This window comes from Drosophila gunungcola (genome assembly GCF_025200985.1).
Source record: "Drosophila gunungcola strain Sukarami chromosome 3L unlocalized genomic scaffold, Dgunungcola_SK_2 000009F, whole genome shotgun sequence".
NCBI classification, from domain to species: domain Eukaryota; kingdom Metazoa; phylum Arthropoda; class Insecta; order Diptera; family Drosophilidae; genus Drosophila; species Drosophila gunungcola.
This window is the reverse complement of record NW_026453181.1, coordinates 1,755,116-1,776,339: the sequence shown is the minus strand read 5'-3', so window position 1 is coordinate 1,776,339 and position 21,224 is coordinate 1,755,116. Positions and strand designations below refer to the sequence as shown.

Below are 21,224 nucleotides of genomic sequence, written 5' to 3'. Positions count from 1 at the left end.
TGCGAGCGAGACGGAGGACAGCGCCAGGACCAGGATAAGTTCCCGTTTCAGTCCCAGGCTCCAATCCGAATCCGAAATAGTTGATTTTAATGATGTACATAATAAAATTCCCATTCGTTTTGTGCCAATGCCACTGCGTTCCAGTCTGCATACCGTGTTTACACTGATTGTGGAACGCTCTTGTGGGCGAGAGTGAGACACTGAGCTCTGTGCGAGCAGGCCAACCATATACAGCCCTCCCGCTCGCACGCTCAGGAGGTGATGCTGCGAGTGGAATCGAAATACGGAGGGTTGAAAACCCGTACCCCAACCCAAAACTGAAACTGAAACTGAAGCTGAAGCTGAGATTGTGCGACTGAGGGCCAGTCGAGTCAATTTCCAAATCATTCGCTAGTCGTAGGCCTAAACAAGCGGACACGCGCGGGTCTTCATTCACTCCGATACTTCTCGGCCACGGAGTTACCAAAAACAGTAACCTGATCACGCTTAAAATCGGTGAATCCAAAGTGTTGTTTTGTAAAAACAAGAACGATCTGAACCTAAACAGTTTTCAGTGTAACGCAAAATTGGTTTCGTGTTTGTGAACAAGGATTTAATTATCTTTGATATCAAAAAAACAAGACTTTGATCACGAACGACAGACTCAAAATCTAAAATAAATATAAAACTAAAAACAAAAATTGTGTTAAAAAATTGTGAGAATGAAAACATAGCTTTCCACTTTAATGATCAACTCGACTAAAACTACAGCTAAAATTAAAATATACAAGAACGATCAATGTTTTACTAAACTTATGAAAAATAAGTTTTAAAAAATATGTTAAAAGAATTGCATTCTTGAACAATAACCGATAAAATATTAAGGCAAAGACATCACAAATAGGTGAATATTGGAATGAATAAAACAGACTTAGTGATCAAAAAGTATCAACGGTAGACTATCAAAAAATACCTAACACAAGATTAACGAGACTAGTGGAGAAAGATAGCATCTTGTTCGAGTGAAGCACTATCCGTAGACCGATCCCAAGCTGGGTAGTCCATTCCTGAGCATTACGCCGGCGGGTGGCAGCAGCAACCCCTCGCCCACGCCCCCTCCGTCCGACGCCAAGGTGGCGGCCAAGCAGCTGGCCCAGAGTTTCCAGCTGTCCGCCAACTCCGCCTTTAACTTGGCCCTGCCGCCGGGCTTCTACCGCCAGCCGCCGCAGCAGCACCCGGAGTGCCTGGACTACGGACACGAGGCGCCGGAAATGGACCTGATCAATCCGTACATGAGGCACCACAGTTTCGCGGCCGCCGCCCAGGGCAGTCCGCCGTCGGCGGCACAGCGCCACCATTTGGCGGCGGCCATGAGCAACGGGTTCGCGGATGTGCACGCCCATGCGATGGCAGCGGCGGACTACCAGCAACAGCTGGCCGACTATCACAGTGCAGCGGCCGCGGCGGCCGTGTATGCCAACAACAACAACAACAATAATAACAACCATAATAGCAGTAACAATAACAATAGCAGTCCGCTGATGCTGCTGAAAGCGGCCCATGGCGGTGGTCTGAAGGACTCGGACTCGCCCTCCACAACCCCGCCACCCGCCTCCTCCCGACTCCACTCCGACTCCTCGCCGTCGCCGCGCTACGAGCACAACTCCAGTCCCGGCGTGGACAGTGCCAAGTCGTATGCCCTGAGCCAGCGGAGCAGTGGCGCGGAGGACCCTTGCCAGACCAGCGAATCAGCCAGTCCACCGCCGCAGGCGCCGAACGACTACAGTCCCGAGAATCTCACCAGCCAGCGGGCCAAGTTCCAGCACCACCACCACGGGGTCAACCCTCTGGCCCTGCACAACGCCAACCACGGAGGCAATCCGGGATTGCACAGCAACAGCAACAACAACAACGCGATGGATCACAAGCTGCCGCTAAGCTTCCTGGGTCCCCCGCTGGCGGCCCTCCACTCGATGACCACGGAAATGAAGGCGGGCCAAGGAGTTGGCGGCTCGTCGGCGTCGGGAAATGGACTGTCCTACGGCCACAGCCCAACTCCCATCTGATCAGCGATAGGGGATCTGGGGGCAGCTCCTCGTCGTCCTCCACCACGACCACGAACACCAACAGCCAGGGAGCCCCCAATCCGCACGGCATCGACACGATCCTCTCCAAACCGCCGCCGGTCACTTCGGCGGGTCTAAGTGCTTTAACAGGAGGTGAGTAGTGGGCAAGGTTTTGTTATAATGAAGGGAGAGTGATATTTTACATCACAATAAATCATAACAAATATTTATTTAGCAAAAATAATGATTTTCATCCATTCGGTTTTAGTTATTTTAAATATGAAAATAATAAATTTGAATTAACACTTAAATTAAAACCATATTTAACTCAAATAAATTCATTTAATTCAAACTATTTGAAATCTAATATTTTCCACACGTATTAAAAATGTATTTTAATTTGCATTCTGTTGAATATTATGATTTCATAATAAATATTTAATATACAATTTTAAATTCAACAGTCAGATCAGTGTACCAATTTCTGCTTGTGGTGGCAGCCATAATTAAAACCATGCATAACTAAACTTGGTTAGTCCACTTGACAAAGCGACATTTATGTTTATAAATCACTAAATCAGAACTGGTCTTACATTACAAATAATTATACATAGTCAAAAAGATAAATTTTAAAATAAACATTGTTAAAAAGTTAAGTTCAGTAAAACAGCAAGTTTTTATTTAGTTTTATTTTTAAAAACATCATTACCCATGTTGAATCATTTATTTTGGGCCCTTAAGTGGGGATTTAAATATACTTTTAAACAAATATTTCGAAATACATTATTAGTTATCCTAATAAACTATTCAACAAATAATAAAATTTCTAAATTAAAAAAAAACAAAAGCCACCATTTGTAAAGACTTTGAGAGCTACACAGGTTTTTTTAAACCTTTTAAAGACCTCCTAACCTCTTGCACTTACATTTTACTACCCCCAGACCCCAAATCAACTCACCATACTATTATGCAACACTAAAATACATATATATCAAATGCGAATCAATAGATATTATGCATGCACCATACACATGCACGCCAAAAAAAACGCGAAATATTTTAAATGCTTCAAAAACTCGTTCCGCAAAGCAAACAGAAAAATAAAAGAGCTACCCCACCGAACAAAAACGACCGAAAATGGTTGTTTTGTTTACGAATCCGGTTTGGCATGATTCCATATGATTCAATAAAAGCCATTCCCCAACCCACCGTCCTCCCCGTCATTACGCCCCCTGATCCCTTTACCTAATCAGGCCAATTTCAGATATTGGGCACAGCCTTTTCTACGAAACCCCAAATGGTTATAATATCCAATTGCAAAATTACCACAAAACGTAATGAGATACGCGTTTTAACGTTAAATGTTGCAGCAATTAGTTGTCAAATTGTTTGTAATTAAATCAAAGTGACACACGAAAAACGTTGGCAATACTGGGGATACGGGTGCTGTGACTGTGTCGTTTCACTAAAATGATTTTGTTTTTCAGCCTCTCCGTCTCTGTCTCTAATTTTTTTACTTTTTCACTTAAATGTAGACCAATTGTGTGACATGACAGTGGATTGAAAGGGGGCGCGGCCGACAGGGTGCTGACAATTTGCCATAACATTTTTAATTATTTTTAACGAGGGCGTTTATGTGATTTGATTCGTTCATTTTTTTATTTCAATTTTTTCTTTAAATGTTTTGGTCACCGAAAATATCTCTCATTCTTTTTATGACAAATTATTTAATGGCCTTTAATTAATTCGAACAAATTCAGTTTTGTGTATGACTTCAGCATGAGTGGGCAGAAAGGCTGGCTGAGAACAAATTGAGCGAAAATCCCATGAAGGGGAAATAAACTTTTGAGAGGATTAGTTAATGGGGTGGGTATTTTGTTAATGATTACATAAAACTGATCATGAAGCATTCTTTACTAATGCTGGCAATCGTGATTGATAGGATCGATTTTGTGTTTTTCGAATATTGTTTTTGTATAAAATAAATCTTGATTTAAAATAAATGATAAAGTGGGGAGCTGCATATATCTTAACTTTTCTTTATGTAAAGCTACATCAACCATTTATGAATAACTTGTTTTGCATTGGCAAAAGTCGCAAGAAATTAATTAATGACTATAGTGACTAAAGCTAAACTAAACAAGAAGGAAAGCAAACTTCGGCAAGCCGAAGTTCATATACCCTTGCAGCTATTGCATTAATTAAATACTTTTGAAAACATTTAAATTATGATTTATTTGAGTATGTGCTAAAAAAAAACATTGAAACTATGATAATTTGCAGCTCAATTATTAGATAGTTATTTTTATATATTTTTATTATTTCTATGGGAGCTATATGCTATAGACGTCCGATTTTGATCAAATTTATACCATAATTCTGAAATAATTAAACATTGCTATATGTCGAAGAACTAAACAAAAAATTTAAAAACAGAAAAGTTATAATTTTTTTTCATTTATTTTTCGGATTGTTCCTATGGGAGCTATATGCTATAGTCGTCCGATTTTGATGAAATTAAAACCGTAATTCTGAAATATTAAACCATTACTATATCTCGAAGAACTAAACAAAAAATTAAAAAACAGCAAAGTTATAATTTTTTTTCATTTATTTTTCCGATTGTTCCTATGGGAGCTATATGCTATAGTCGTCCGATTTTGATGAAATTTAAAGCGTAAATCGGAAATATTTTACCATTACTATATGTCGAAGAACTAAACAAAAAATTAAAAAACAGCAAAGTTATAATTTTTTTTCATTTATTTTTCCGATTGTTCCTATGGGAGCTATATGCTATAGTCGTCCGATCCGGCTCGTTCCGACTTATATACTACCTGCAATAGAAAGACAACTTTTGGGAAAGTTTCATGCAGATAGCTTTAAAACTGAGAGACTAGTTTGCATATAAACGGACGGACAAACGGACAGACGGACAGACGGACGGACAGACGGACAGACGGACATGGCTAGATCGACTCTACTAGTGATGCTGATCAAGAATATATATACTTTATAGGGTCGGAAACGTCTCCTTCACTGCGTTGCAAACTTCTGACTGAAATTATAATACCCTCTGCAAGGGTATAAAAACGTCTAATTTAATATACAAAATTCTTATACTTCTGGAGGTTTAAAAAAAATTGAAAATCGAAACATTTTTTATCAGATTTTATAAAGCTATTATATAGATTTAGTTTTAGGTATTTTTTTCGAATATAGAATTGACTTTCAGTGTGGGGAGTTTTAAGTGATGTTTCTGTTCCATTTATTTATTGAGAAATAAGGTGTGTTACATTCATTTAGTTTTAAATAAAAAAATTTAAATCTACAATTTTTCTATTGGATAAACCAATTAAATGTTACAAATGTTAATGTTAAATGTTACAGTGAAATATTTTAATGTTTAATTTTACTCTGGGGTTTTTCTCTGGAACACAATTTTTTAGTTCTTAATTTACACGACAAGACATTTGATATCAATGTGAATCCTATAAGAGATGAATTATCTTTAACTTATTTTTTCTTTTTTATATGACACACAACTAGTGTCATTTGGATGATTTTTCCTAATTCAGAATACACTACTTGGTAGAAACTATGTCGTAATCTGTTGACAATCTTTAGAGCCAAGCTGAAACTAGAAAATAATCTTAATTAATAGATTAAGTCTTTAGTTGTATATCTGTGGGGAGAAACTTCGGTGATAAGACTGCTACACCTATTACTAACTAATGCTTTCTTTTCCAATTATTTTTCCACCAGCTGGCATTCCCCGCTTCTCGATCGCCGCCGCCGCAGCGGGCATGGCCCAGTATCTGTCGCAAAGTCAGGGGGCGCCGCTGAAGACCCACGCCGGACACATTGTGGACCGCACGCACCTGTACTGGCCGGGACTTCAGGGACTGGTGGCCAATCCGATCGCGTGGCGCGAACGCCTCTCCAATACGAGTAAGTAAAGGCGAAGTGGCCAGCTTACAAACGTTAATTTGCGAGTGATCGATTGATCTCGAATGGGATCGGTGCAATCAGAGATCAGTGAATCGGGCGCGTAATTTGGTTACGATTGTCAGCCGGCACACCTCGTTGCGATTTCCACTTCCTGTTCAGAAGGCGGGGATCGAATCGAATCTTGGGGAACCGTTAACAAAGCGCAGCGAATGCCCAACTAATGATCACGGTGATCAGGCGATGGGCTTCTCAAGTGATTACCGATGCGGCTTACAACGGGGGCAAGTTGCATTGTGCGACTCATTAATAAGTGTTGAGGAACCACTTTAACACGATCAGCAGCGGGCTCGCAGAGCTCTCTTTCGGCATGACTCCACACAAAAGTCGATAATGATGGCGATGATGGGGCCGGGGACTTGGGATGGCACCCCACATATGAAAAATTAATTTACTGGGCAAACCGATTTCTGATTTCTGATCTGGTTACTTCATTATTACATCTATTTATAGGCAGAGCGCTAAGCTCATTAAGTAATGTGACACCAGCTCGAAACCCGTTTTCCTCTTTTCCCCAATTGTTTATTTGTTTAAAGGCCCCCTCTTCCTCGTCATTATCGCCTTTGGGTTCGCATTGGCAATTGATTTGATTTAGTGCTGTGGGCTACTGCTGCTGCTGCTGTTTGCCTTTTAATTGCGGCCATGACTGGGCACAAATGTCTTGGCCCAAAAGTCGGAAATCGTTCACAATTTTCTTGCATTCAGGGGATCGGCGATCGGGAGAGAGATTCATGGCACAGACTCAGTGTTTGTGTTTGTCTTGTGTTCAATTTGATTTCTGAAGTGTGTCGTTAGGTGCCGAGGAATTTTCACGCTTTTGGTAGCTCTGTGGGCAACATTAAGCAAATATTGATTTAATTGATTTGCTAAACAGGGCAGCGACTGCTCAGATGAATGGGTAGAAAAAGGTAACTATGTAATGTCTGCAGAAATTTAGGCATTTGGAAAAGCCTGCCTTATTAAGCACCTTGTAACTTTACCTAATCTTATACACCAAATGCACTTAAAAGTTGTACCAACGTAGCTTAGAATTTTAATTGAAAGCATATTACAAATTACGGAAATGAATAGTATTTCACTAATTTGTCGCTTTAAAAATTATTATTATTTTAAAATTATTCTTAAAGTACTAAACCTCAATCTCGACTCGTTACCAAATGGAAATCAATACTTTTATATTTGAAAATCTCAGACAACGCTAACAAGCCATAAAATAGAATTGAATTTGAAAAACATGTTTCAATTGTCAGTTGCTCCGGCTCATTGTTTCCACATCATTTCTGTTTTGGTTAACTTTGGCCACGTAGAACATTGCCATATTTCCCCTATTTACATAAACATACAACCATTCCTTATATTCATTTTTTATTTATTTGTGTATATACGGTATTTATGGCTGCAAAGATGCGACAGCTGGTGGGCCCAGACGGAAAAAACTTTCGTTAGCCGAAAACAAAATGTTAAAGCAGACTGCCAGTGTATGTAATGTATATAGGAAGATAAAGGCAGACGCAGACGCTGCGAGAATATGTTGCCACATTATTATCTAGCAAAAGTACGGGGGGTGGTTTGTTTTACTTTATTCAGTTTTTCTTCCTTTTATCCCGAAATGGAGCAGCCCAGCATATAAGTATGTATTTGTGTTTATGTGCTTGTAGGCTGTCATGTTAACAAGGGAGAAAGCTTTCCTGCTTTCTCAGTGTGCGTGTGCGCAAAGCACGCAACACACACAAACTTATTTGAATTTGTTTTCCTGCCCTCGAAAGTATGCTATGATTTTTTGTTCTCCTGTTTTTCAACACATTTTATTTGTTATTAATAATGCAATTGCATTTGATAAGCTTTTGGGTGGCATTATTTACTCTTTGATTAAGCCCGGAATTTATCATTTCATTTGGTAGCCGGGTTTTGTTTATTTGCCTATATGTGCATTTTCACCTGTTTGTTCCTATCATTGTGATTAAATTTATTGTTTATTATCAATATTTACCCAGTAATTTATTGGCTTTCAATTTATGCAAGTTCATTGCGGAATTTTATTTATTATGATTGAAAGGGATTAAGTTGGCTTACATAATGGTTGATAGGGGAAATGAATATTGTTTGCATAACTTTACTTATCAGCGGGGTAAATAGTGGAGTAGGTTAGTTATCGCTGTGCAGATATAAAAGATTAATCAAATTGCAAAATTATTCATTGGTTAATACACAATGGAATTTTTTCAGCTAGATACTAAATATATTTACATTAGTAAAGCGACATAATTAAAAAGTGGCACTGCATTTCGTTATCAAAATATTTATTCCTCAATAATAATATTTTTGTATTAAAAAAATATGTATATTTAAATTTTGAACTTTTCTAATTTAAAATCTTGTTATGTCTTTTTATTATATTGTTACTAAAACCTGTTATATAACTCGCTTCAGTAAATCGAAATTTTGTTTAATTTAATATGTTCTGGCCACAGCTCCTTGACAAAAAAGTTATCACTCCCTTAAACTCGCTTACCTTCCGAGTAGCTTGTTATTCATTAAAAGACAAATTAAAACAAAGCATGTAACCGCATTCTGCTAATGAAATAATTAACTTTAGCATAAAAAGTAAATACAGGACGAGAGGGAAAGAATCGTAAATTCAGAGCGGGACAACAAGAGAAACCGCAGTCTGCATTTGACACAACTCATTAAGCTTAATGAAGACAGCAGAAAGAGACGGCACGAGCCTGTCTAGCTGTTGCGTTTAATTAAAATTCAAGTGGCATTTTCTGTGTCATCCCCTCTGGAATTTTTCACCGCCCCTTCGCTCCCTGTAAAAGTTGTGCTTTAAGCATATAATCGGGCATAAAACAGGCCATAAAACACCGCACAAGACACAAGGACCAGACAGGGATGGCGGCAGTGCCACTTAATGAGGCAACAGACCATCCCACCTATATATATGTAGCCCATACACCAACTACCTGGGGTATATAAAAAGGTGCGGATTATCCGCCCCAACTGGTGTGCGAGCAGTTTACTGCTCAACAACCAGATTGGCATAAACATTTTACAAGATTGTTATATCAACGTGAGAAGCGGTTGGAAATGATTAGGGTTTTCGAGTAGTGGAAATGAAAAAGCTGCTGTAGACAATGATTTTTAATAAAACAGTCATTTTGATTGGTTGGTCATTTTTCAATGGAAATGAATAATAAAAAGTTTTATGGTACAACAAGTTTCGCGAATCACTACTAGTTTCCCGTTTAAGAAAAAAAAAAACCAAATAACAAACATTTATTTTTATGGTTATCTTCAAATATTAAAATATTTATGACATATATTTTTAAAACAAATGTGTTTGTTTTGGTAAAGTAAAGTCAACAATTGTTTAAAATAATATTAGATACAGCATAAGCCGAAAGCATTGAAAAAATTGTATACATAATAATAATTTTAAGGAAAATAACATGTTAGAAAAACTTTAGATCTGCCTAATTAAAGGATAATGATGCCTAAGACCTAACTCTTAAACTTGTATTATCTTTAATTAATTTAATTTTATTATCTATTATTTTTATGCCAAATTTTTCAATCAAAGCATCTTCCAGCTTTATGATTTTGTATGATGATCCCTTGTCTATCAACATTTGGTGTTAACGATTGTCTCGCTAAGCACACTCCGGCGTGAATTGCTCCTTCTTTTTGCCATCACGCCCGATAATAAATGACGTTTTAATGTTTTCAATAAGGGAAACATTTATACCAAACAGCACACGCCCACCTTGGCTTTGGTTACCATTGCCACCCCGCCAAGGAATGACCAAAAAAAAATTAATGCCGTAAAAATATTGGCAGTGAAGAAAAACACAAAAAAAGTGTATAGAAAAGGAAAACCGTACGAGTGTTGGGGGAAAAAGTGCAAATGCAGCGATGCCAACAGGGTGACTTATGCGATTATAGACAACTGCCGCTGCCTCAGGACGAAGGACACAGGGGCGTGCGGATGGGCGAAAAAGGGGGCAGGGGTGGCCTTTTCCATTTCCATTTCATTGCATTGCGTTTGAGGGCCGTGACATGAGCAAATAAACGCTTCATATTTGTCGGTTATTTATGAGGGTCCTTGCAGGACGCAGCTGCCAATCGTCGAGCATAGCGGCAGAGCGAGAAAGATAGCTATACCGAAAGAGAATAAAAAAATTATCACTGCTACAATTTTTCTTGCAAGGGATTACGCTTGTTACATGGCGGAGCCCCATCCAAAGCGAAAGTCCGCGGGAGCTACCCTCGAACATCCTATCCCCCTTTATTGACAAGTCTTGTTAAGCTTCAGAATCGTCTGCGAAAAACAAAAAAAAAATAAAAACCTATAAATTTAATGTCACACACATTTTTATTTGGAAAGGCATTTTGTTTTCATAATTCGAACATAACTACAAAAGTGGGTCGAAAGTAGCAGCTGACATGGAAATGTAAATTAAAGAAATGGAAATTAAAATTAAACGTTTTTGGAAGCTTAATACTTTAGTAAAGTTTTTTACCTATTAAAATTAGTTAAATAATTATAAAAATCTCGTAAGTCGTAACCAGAATTCATTACGAGAATTCACACAATTAAAATGATTTCAAAGGCAAACATTTTTTAAATTTGTTTATTACCACATGCCATATTCTATAAATGTAAAACCCTTTTGTGTTTTTTATAAGTTTAACGGATGGCGTTTAATTACAATCCCTGTCTCTCCCAAAACTTACATCCTCCCATTCCATATAATTTTTCAAAGTGCAGGGCTTAACCCAAATAAAAAATATCCTTATCTATATGAAAGCTGCTAGAAATAACAATTTAAATTAATAATTTTGCGCAAATGGCACCAAAGTATCATAAAGGGACACAAAGTTTCAGACCAATGCAGCCCAAAAAAGTACCACCCTTTTAAGGACAACGGCTGGCTGCGGCTTTACCTTTTACCAAAACCTCATTTCCCCTTCCAGCCGCTGTCCCCTTTTGGGTTCTGCGTTGTGCATATTTAGTTAAATCATTTCACATAATTAGGGATCATTTAATAATGGGGTGACATTAATTGAAAGCACACACACACCGAACACCACCACCCACTCCCTTTTCCCAATCCCACGGCTACCGTTTAATTTTATTACCACCCTCCATGTCCACTTGACTGACTTTACGAGCCAACAGGGCACGTATCCCCGGGCAACAGCCCCCCTCCCCGCCTACGCCCGTGACACCGCCCCTTTGGAGTGGGGGCGTGGCCGCCGGATGGGCGTGCTGCTTTTGGTTCGCTTTTATTGGCCTTTCGCTGTCGTCGTCGTCGCTTTTGCTAATTGATTTTAATGAAGGCTCCGACGACCCTCGACGGCAAAAGTTTTCTTTTTGGTCTTCGTCTTTCTTGTACCATAAATTGCTGTGGTCAATTTCGGTTTGTTAATTGGGCAAACGTGTGTATAGGGATTTTTTCAGTTGGGTCCTTCGTACATTCATTTTGTTGCCAAATTGTAATTAGTGTGCAATTATTTTTCGGCTGGCGAAATAATATTAGTCATGTTTAAAATTGTTTGGTTGGATACTATAATTGTTGTGAAATGTTTGCAAATTTAAAGAGTACTTCCAATAGCTAAATTTAAGTTACACGATTATTTCGTGGGCTTCGAAAGTCTTCTTTTTTTAGTTGCCAACCCCTAAACACCTTTTCCAGTGCCTTTGTCCCAAAAGTTTATTCTCAAATTAGCAGCTGTCGCCTCGTAAACAATTAATAAATGTCATAAAACTTTTCTGCCGCAACAAGGAAACCGTTTGCCAACCACCCCAGGATGCGCTAAACAACTTTGTCCACATCTTTACGGCGACATTATTATACAATTCATAATAACAGTTTTTGGGGAGACGCAATGTATACATTTTGAGAAATGCTTGTAAACAAGGTACTCAAAGTGTTTAAATTCAGGAAATTCGAAAAGTTTTGGGTCATTATAAATATTGAAAGCAGAGGTGAGGAATTCAATTAGATATTAAGGAGGCCTTACAGAGGAAAAAAAGATTTATATATTAAAAAATTGCATCTATCAACAACCATTTGATTATTAGAACTCATTCAATTTAACTAGTTAATGATCAAGCATTTAAAAATTTTAAAATAATTATTTGTTATTTCCACCCCTTTTCAGTGTCCGCCAATCTATCTCAATCGCATCAGCATCATCCATCGAACGACAAGGATGGCAAGAAGAAACACACCCGCCCAACATTCAGTGGTCAGCAGATCTTCGCCCTTGAGAAGACATTCGAGCAAACCAAATATCTGGCCGGTCCAGAGCGTGCCAAGCTCGCATATGCCTTAGGAATGTCCGAGTCGCAGGTTAAGGTAAGCAAATATCAACTCAAAGGGCCCCTGGCCCTTGGCAAATGCAAATTAAACACTCATAAAAATGGCGTATGAGGCAATCAACCCGGACCCAAACGAAACAAAAAAGAAACTTACTCCGAAAAGGTAGACAGAAGAAGTAAGCAGAACTCCGCTTGTTTTGCCCCTGACTTTTCTGACAAATTTGCATTTTTATTGAAAGGCAAATCTCGTGGATTTCGGCCTTACCCCGAAATACAAAATGGCGCCAATGGGTCTCGATGGTCCCCATTCCCCGAGGACCGCGTCCTAAAGGCTTAGTGCAATGTGTTATCCTCGCAGCAACCCCGCATAAAGCACCATTTTTAAAGTTCCTCTTTTTACGCTCGTGCACGAAAAAAGGAGGAAATGTTATCAACAAATAAATCCTTTGTGTCGTCAAATTTGTTGTCATCAACTTTTGTTGTAATCCGACCCGGGGAAACGCACGTGTCATGGTCCATTTTCCGTGGTTTCGCCGCGTGTGTCGTCCGGGATTTTGTATCTTTCGCTGCGTATCTGTATCTGAGCTGTGGGTTCTGTCCCGCTGGCCTTGTAACTCTTGAATTAGTTGTAAGCCGGGCAAGTTAATTGGTTTGCGGTGGGTTTAAAAAATCGCCAAAAAACAGTGGGTTACGAAGAAGAAGGCCGGACAAAGTTAGAGTCCTTATTTTTGACATAAATACATTATTTTTTTGTTTTTTTTATTAAAATATTAAATTTTGATTAATCAAACTATTTGATTAATTTAAATTTAATTTTAGAAACAATCCATCTTGAAATTATTCACAAATAAGATGTTTTTAAAGAAAAATAATTATCCTCAGTCATTTAAAATTTAAATTAAAACTCTTAAGTGCTTGACTATCATACAGCATTCATTCCCAAACGGATATCCTGATTAGAAGGACATGATTGCCTCATTTGAGCAACACCACCCTCCACCCATTCTTTCCCCCAAAACGAAAACCTTTTCTCGCCACACAACTGGGCGCAATCAGGAGGGGAAAAGAAATCACGTTTATGATGAGGAAAAATGATTAATTGCCAAAGAATGAGGCACAGGGCAGACGGAGACAGAGACAGAGACAGCGACAGCAAGGGAACAGAGATAGAGATAGATAGATGAACATTCGGGATTGATGGCTTGAGCTGCAGCTAAATATGCGTCATTTTGTGCTAAGGACTAAACAGGACGAAAGGGAGGAGGACGGGAAATGCGCTGATGACGAGTACAAATGGACGGGGCGATGGATGGAAGCTGCAGGATTTTGGGGTGGAGTGGTGGCCCCAAATTTCACCCATTTTCCCCGCTTTTCCGCTCTGTCTCAACTCGTCTCTCTGATAGACATGCCAAATGACTGCATGACTTTTGGGTGAGTGTAAATTAAATTCTGGACCCGGGATGGCACAAAATGCAGAGGGACGTGGTCAGCACGACTACAACGGCAACAACAACGCCAACGACAACGACGGGCATCCTGCCAGCTTCATACATATTCAATTAGTGTGCGTGCATGTGTGCCAGTGTGTGTTAGCCAGAGCCAGATGAAAAACAGCCATGACGATGATAGTATGCAAATTGACAAACAAAAAGGCAGAAGCTGGACAACAGCCGCCCCCAAAAACCAAGTCAAATTATGACAGACAGACAAAATGCAAAGTGGCCAGAACACAGCAAGATATAACTAAGATATTTTCCTAAAACATTCACTGTCTATGTTGTTCCTAAGCAAAAAAGTTATTTTAAAAGTAACATTATGAAATTTTTTGATGATTCCCTTTTTTTTGCGTATGGTTCTCTGAACCAAAACGAACAAATATTAAAGAAAATTTCAATTTTTCAAGAGTAAAAACAGTTTATAAGTCCGTTTGTTGTATAGAATATTTTTTATTTTTTTACTAAATATTTTCAATTAATTTTCAAAGATAATTTTTTAATTTGAGACATTTTATGAGTCAAGAAGTTTAGACATTTTTCTCGCAGTGCATGTGTATGTAAGTGGGTGGTTGGTCAAATGAACTTGACAAGAATAATTGCGCTGTTATCATAATTAAAACCGTTTTTGGACGCAGACGTCGAAAGAGCGAGAGCAACTCCTTTCGTCCTTCGTTTTAGCAATCATTTAATGCAAATGGTCGCCATTTTGTACGCTCTTATGAGTGGGGGCGTCCACTGCCACGCCCCCTCTGCCTCCGGGTGAATTATAGCGTCTGTGGCCATTATTAATGACAGTCCATGTGTGGGGGCATAGTTAGGAGGTCCACTCCGGGCAATAAAATTATTGCATGTTTTGTTGTTATAGCTTTTTCGTGATTTTTGCCCGCACTTCTCTCTTGTTTTGCATAAATGTAATGGCATTTTCGGTCCTGATTGTTCAGTCAATGTATGTAAACACTTTGGTTGGGATTGTTTTGCAAATAGTAGGTGGATAGAAATAATGGTAAAGAGCACGATAAACATGGAAAGGAGAAGCTTCCATTGGATGTAATTGGCTTAAAGCAAAAGATAATTTGGGGAATTAGTTAGATATGGGTATAAGCAATTATGGGGTATTTTCATGTGATGAAATATTTAACTAAGTTTTTGGGTTACATACTTAAATAACGTGTTAAGCAAATATTACTGAACTTAAAAAAACTGTTTTCTATTTCTCTGTTTTATGACAAAGTTTTTATAACCTGTATATCAAACTTAAAAGCTTTGCTTACTTTTAATTAACAATCTTTTAAAAATTGACTAGTAAATGAGCTAAAATAAAAAAAAAGTTAATTTGAAGCTTAGCATACCACAACACCAAATTCTAGGAAATTATCCACTCTCAGTTGCCATAAAAGATATTTTTTAGGAATATAGCTAAAAGCTATTGGCTGTTGATGAAAACAATATTTTATTATGGCTAAAATGGCTTTTTATGATCTGTTACTTTTGAGGAGACAAAGATCGGGCCGCATAATTAGCACCGGAATAATGAAAGCTTATGGACCAAATCCAATTCGAGGCGACTGTCAGAAGTGACAGTTTGGCAATGACAATGGGCAACTGACGAAAACTGACGGGCCAACAAGATGACAATGGGCCGGTTCATAAAAACTTATGACAGAAATGGGGAATAATGTCTAATTGATTTTTTGTCGGTGATGAGGAAGAATTCTATTGTGGCCGACTAATGGATTTGATTGTGTGTTAATGAATGGGTTTACCCAGGAATTTACATAAGCGCTGAAGACGATTTCTAGGGTTGCCGAACAATTAGTCAAATATCAAAAAAAAAACCAAAAACCAAATGCATTTTTATGACTCAAACCCTGAGCTGGCCTCAAGTTTATGGCTTCGAAATACAAAATCAAATAAATCACAAACTCACATAAATACGAAAAGCGAACCCATATAAAGAGCGAGGGCGAGCCGGCTATACGGATTCGGAAATTTACGAGCCAGAACTACAAAACACACACACATTCGCTGGCTAAAATAAATAAATAAAAAATTCTGTGGACCAATAGGAAAAAAAAGGTGAGCGAGGTAGGAGCCAACTTGTCAGATGTCGATGTTACCAGTTACCAAAAAGGCACCAGAATTGGCCATCGGTGTGCACAGCCATGTTGTAAATTTTCATGACTTTTAAGTATCCCCCGCACAGGACGCGTAAACAAATAAATTTCCAATTTGCCCAAAGAGTCATATATTTCGCTTTGAGGGCACCACGCTGAAGGTTTGGTTTTGACATCCCGTCCGTTCTACGAAATTTACATAACACTTTTTATCCTTATCTGAGGGCCCACCTGACGGATGGCCAGAAAACAGGGACTCCCGCTGTGGTGCCAAAATGGAATATGTTTTATAACGTTTTCCTTTTGTTTGAGGGCTCTCCTCTTTTTTTTCCCTTTTCGGAGGTGCTGCTATGCTGCTCCTGCCGCAATAAATAAATCCCAATCCGAAATCGAAGCGTAACGCGACCAAGTCAAATTGATTGCCACAATATTTGATTGACTTTGACATGTTGGCTGTCATAAATATTGTTCGGCTCCCTTGACCATCTTCTGCAACGGCCATTTGGCTATCTATCTGTCGGTTCCTGTCAAGGCGGCTTCTAAGTTCTCAGCTAATGTTCAATATGCTGGCCATAAAAGTGTTGCAAACAGTTGTGAAATTTCAGTTGGGTATGATTCAAGAAATCAAAACCAACGAACGTCCTAAAAAATCCATTAAAAATATAAGCAAATTGATTTTTTGCGTTAACCTGCTCAGATCAAACTAGTAGTAGTTCATATTTTAAAGTAACAAAATAATAAGAAAATTCTATAAAATCACATTATCTCAAAATCATTAAAGTCTGTAAAAGCAAGTATTTTGTTAACAGATGTGTTTATATTTCTCTTAAAATATTTATTAAAAATTAGCTTTCTCGAAAAACTATTTCTATTGGGCACTCAGGATTTCAGGAGCCAAGACTTGAATATTTCCTTAACAGTCAGCAATCTGTTGTCGTTGCAACATCAACTATGCTTTAGTGGGTGCTAGATGACGCATACACCATCGTTATGATGACGACAAAATAGGGAAAAGGAGACGTGGAAAATCGAGTGGCGAAGGAACGAGGGAAAAAGGAAAATGCCAGAAAGCCAGCCACTTGCCCCAAGCTCAGTTTTCCTTTTTGCCCATGGCTCAGTGGCAAATCCCGTAACAACATGGACACAGATGTTACCAAAAAATAATGACCATGAAAAGCAGCCTTAATGATGCCAGCTAGTGCTGTTGTTGCTGCCGTTGGCTGTCTGTTGTTTTTCCGAGGGCCAAGACACTGGAAAACGCTGTCTCTGCGCTCTCCTCTGCGGCTTGTAACACACGGAAAATATTAATTGTATTTTTATTATCGCATAATGTTGCAAATAATAATTACACAAATGTGCAAATGAAGTTGTAAATTATCCTGTATCTGGTTTAATTGCACCTTTGGGTTGTTGGGTTCGGCGTTGATTTTGTTACGGGTGCGAGAAAATGTTTTACGAAATTGGTTTTGACAGTCTGGGATAGGTAATTAAGTTAATTAAATTAATCTCTTGCGTAAGGGAATTTAGCTTGGAATGTGAGCTTAAATATATTTATATTTACAATAGTCATTCAGAGTACAAGCCATTATATTTAAAAGTTAAGAGTAAAATTTGGCTCAGCTCTTTCCTAAAAACTTTTAAGATTTTAATATTTACGTGAGAATAGTAAAATTAAATTGAGTATTCTTAAAAATATCTCTTTAAATTACAATGTAAAGCAGGAACATAAACCGTTAAAATAACATTCACTTCAGAACGTACAACATATTTAAAAAACACAAAAATCTATTCAACAACAAAAATTTGTTTATCTTTTCCATTCCTATTTCGAAATCTGGTTCCAAAATCTTGTGGAGAACAGAACTCTTACATTAAGTGCCTATTTATACGCTTTGTTAATGATTCTAACTGCAAACAGCTACCAAAAATCTGCTCCATCATCAGGCAAATGTAGAAATTATGCCGATTTTGAGTCGGAGCTCGCCTTCGCAGGGAAGAGCGGAAAGCTGGAAAACGTGCTGTGACTTGCGTGGTGAATCCCCCTTTTAAAAAGCCATGGGCCATGGAGTGGGAGGATTGGGGAAGGGGAGGAGGATTTTGGCCAACATATGTTGCCACAGAGCGAGGCAAACGAGGCCAGCAAAATGAAGCGCAGCCAAAGACGTTAGTCATGGTTTTGTGCATAGTTTTTGCCGCTGAAACACAGCAGTGTTGCTGCCGTGCCGTTGATGTTGCTGCCGTGCTGTTGCTGCTGCTGTTGCTGTTGCTGCCGGGCAACATTTCGCCATTTGGCTGTCCAGGGCTTAATATTGTCTTAATTGAGGGTTAACCGGCGTTGATGATGCGACTTATGGGCTGTTGCCGGGCCTTCGCCCCGACTTAATGACTTTGACAATGTGACTCGCCTAATTACACATGCAGAGAACTTTCGATTTAAAACTTGAGAGCCCCACTAAAGCGTATTTCTTTTGGGTTATTTGCAGGTCTGGTTCCAGAACCGTCGCACCAAATGGCGCAAACGGCATGCGGCGGAAATGGCCACGGCCAAGCGGAAACAGGATGACATGGGTGGCGACAACGATGGCGACTGCAGCGAGACCATGGACAGCGATAACGAAAGCCTCGATATGGGCGAGTCCCCGGTCCAGAACAAAAGATGTCGCAGCAACAGCTCCGGGTCCTCGCAACAGCAGCCGGATAATTATCGTCATTAAAACGAATTTACAAACTATGCGCGGACATGGACTCGCAATGAAATCGAATGGAATACACTTAGAATAAATTTCAATGCGCCAGCTAATTAGCTAGAAAGCCCAGCATAAGAAGCCGCAAAAGCAGCAGCAGCAGCAGCTAAAAGTTATTTGGGTTCGAGTTTTAAGGTTTTGCCACTTTACCGTCTTCTGAAGACTTCATTTTTCACTCTTACTCTCTGACTAATTTCCCCACTTTGTTCATTAGGTGTGTAAATATTTATGTTAATTTTCTAAAGATTAAATTTAACATGAAGCTTAATTAACGTCGCTAATTGGTAAGCAGATCGAAGGGAGTTGAGGCACTGGCACAAAAACTAAACTGAATTTATTACATACTGTATGTTTAGTTTCTAATCCCTAACTTTAATGTAATTTCGTGCATTAGAACCGACCTTAGTTCATACAATTAAATATATATATATAAACTATAAACTACGCTAACTGAGATTGCGCAACAATATTCACAATATTGATCATGAAACGGACGCAAGACATGATGATTAACTATTGCGGTAAATTATATGTAAAATGTATTTAAATTAAATTGTAATTTTAATTATTTCGAATTGATAAAAAATAAAATGCAAGGAAAAGTATAAAACTAATGTTCTCAAGTGTAGTTTTTATTTTTAAAACGAAAACTATGGGGTAGTGCAAACAAATTTTTATTTCTTAAATATTTATGTATATAAATCCATTTTAATTTATTTAACTTTTCAGCTTAAGAAATTGTATTATATTTTAACACAGCCGCGCTTTAAATAGAAATAGTCATCTTCAATAGCAATTTTAAGGTTTTTTTTGGAAGGAGAATTTGTATAAAATGGGAGAATAGGACAAGTGCACTGAAACCATAAGCATATACAAAAATAGTCTTAGAGTACAGACCAGGATTGGAAATGAAATTTTACGAAAAAATCCGATCAGCCAACACCTACAAGGGAATTAGAATCGATTCTCAGGGCTTTAAACTCATAACAATTACAGACCGGAAATCTGCTTTAGACACTCCTCGCATGCAGTCAATCCGGTCAATCCGTCAATCCGGTCAGTCAGTCAAACGACAATCCGTCAAACGGACAAAGTCAAAAGGATTAACTCGAAAGTATTTCAGGCCAACAAGGTGCAGACAAATGAATGGACGAGTGAAAGGAGAAGGAGAAGCGAAAACGTCACCCAAGAATAGGGGAATGTGTGAAAAGAATCAAACTAAAACCGAAAGATTGATTAACTGTCAATCAAGTGAGCATATGAGTAGAAAACATTGGACAGGCCATGAATGGAATCGAAGCAGGTTGTAGCGAGAGGAAATCGGGGGTGTTGGCCAATAACAATAAATATCATTAAATTATGAATGCCCTCCAAGGTGGCATGAATGGGGCAAGAGTCTGAATGCAACAAGTAGATATTGGAATAATGGAAGCTGGAGATGGAAGCGTGAATAATGAGATAAAAATGTTAGTGATATAATGTAAGGTAAAATATGGGTTTAAAGAAAGCTATGAAAAGTATAATTGAAATTATTCTTGAACTTAATCCAAGGTTTAGCCGATTTGAAGCAATCCCATTGGAAAAGCGATATTTAATAACTAAATAATGACAGTTAACTCTTTCAAACAATGGTTTTTCCAAACCTTCTATTATAAGGTTCGAAGGTAACCCACATATACTTTTTAAAGGCTCTCACGCTGCAAAATCAAAAATGGAATCAATTGACTCACATTACGAATCGTATTTTTACTCAAGTTTACTTGAATGTCTCAACGTTCATGGAGTTAATAACCCGACTGCAATGGAGAGTATCTTCCCAGAGGCCTCACTCCTCCTCTAAAACTATCATGGCACATCTAGACATTATCCGCAACTCATTAAACTGAGACTGGCTAATGACTCTGGAGTCCGGAGTCCGGAGTCCGGACACTGACTGTTGCAACTACCGAACTGCCATTGTTGACTCGCATCTAATGGGGCACCCACATTAATCATGCTTTAACAGCGAGTGCAATGGCAAACAATCGGTATCGGTAACTCTTTTTGGGGGGGCGGGTCCGTTCAAAACGCCATTAGCATACCGACGATAATTACCTAGACGAGCCATTAGCGGCAGCTCAGCAAACAGCCGCCGTATTACGTGATATTCATGTAGGAGACTTGGGATCGTAGATCAAATGCCAGAAGAATGGGTGGCATACACTGTGCGAATTCTGCTTACTCATGGAACCCATTGAACCCGGCACGTTTCACCATCAAATAAAAGGCAATCGGATGAACTTCCGCACAGTTCCGGTGAGTTTTCTCCAGTATTTTCACCTTTGTCTAAGTACGCGCCCAAAGTCAATTTCCAGCAATTGACGGACGAGTGTGAATTGCCTTTGAATTTGCCATTTCGAGTCAGGTTTTCTTTTTCGCCAGCTGCGCAGGCGTCCACAGAAAGTCGAACGTGCCCGTTTTCGGTTCCTTCTCAGTTTCGAATCCTGATCAGT

At 38.8% G+C, this 21,224-nt stretch overlaps 1 protein-coding gene across 1 annotated transcript; it reads left to right on the top strand.

Moving 5' to 3' along the window:
- The first annotated feature begins 392 nt into the window (after window positions 1-392).
- Window positions 393-19,327, top strand: LOC128259811 (homeobox protein Nkx-6.1). Its single transcript, XM_052992397.1, is given in 5 exon segments — window positions 393-2,025; window positions 2,028-2,198; window positions 5,811-5,996; window positions 12,219-12,415; window positions 18,472-19,327. Coding segments are annotated over 5 exon segments (1,560 nt in total). The 5' UTR covers window positions 393-1,250; the 3' UTR covers window positions 18,703-19,327.
- Window positions 19,328-21,224: the final 1,897 nt, after the last annotated feature.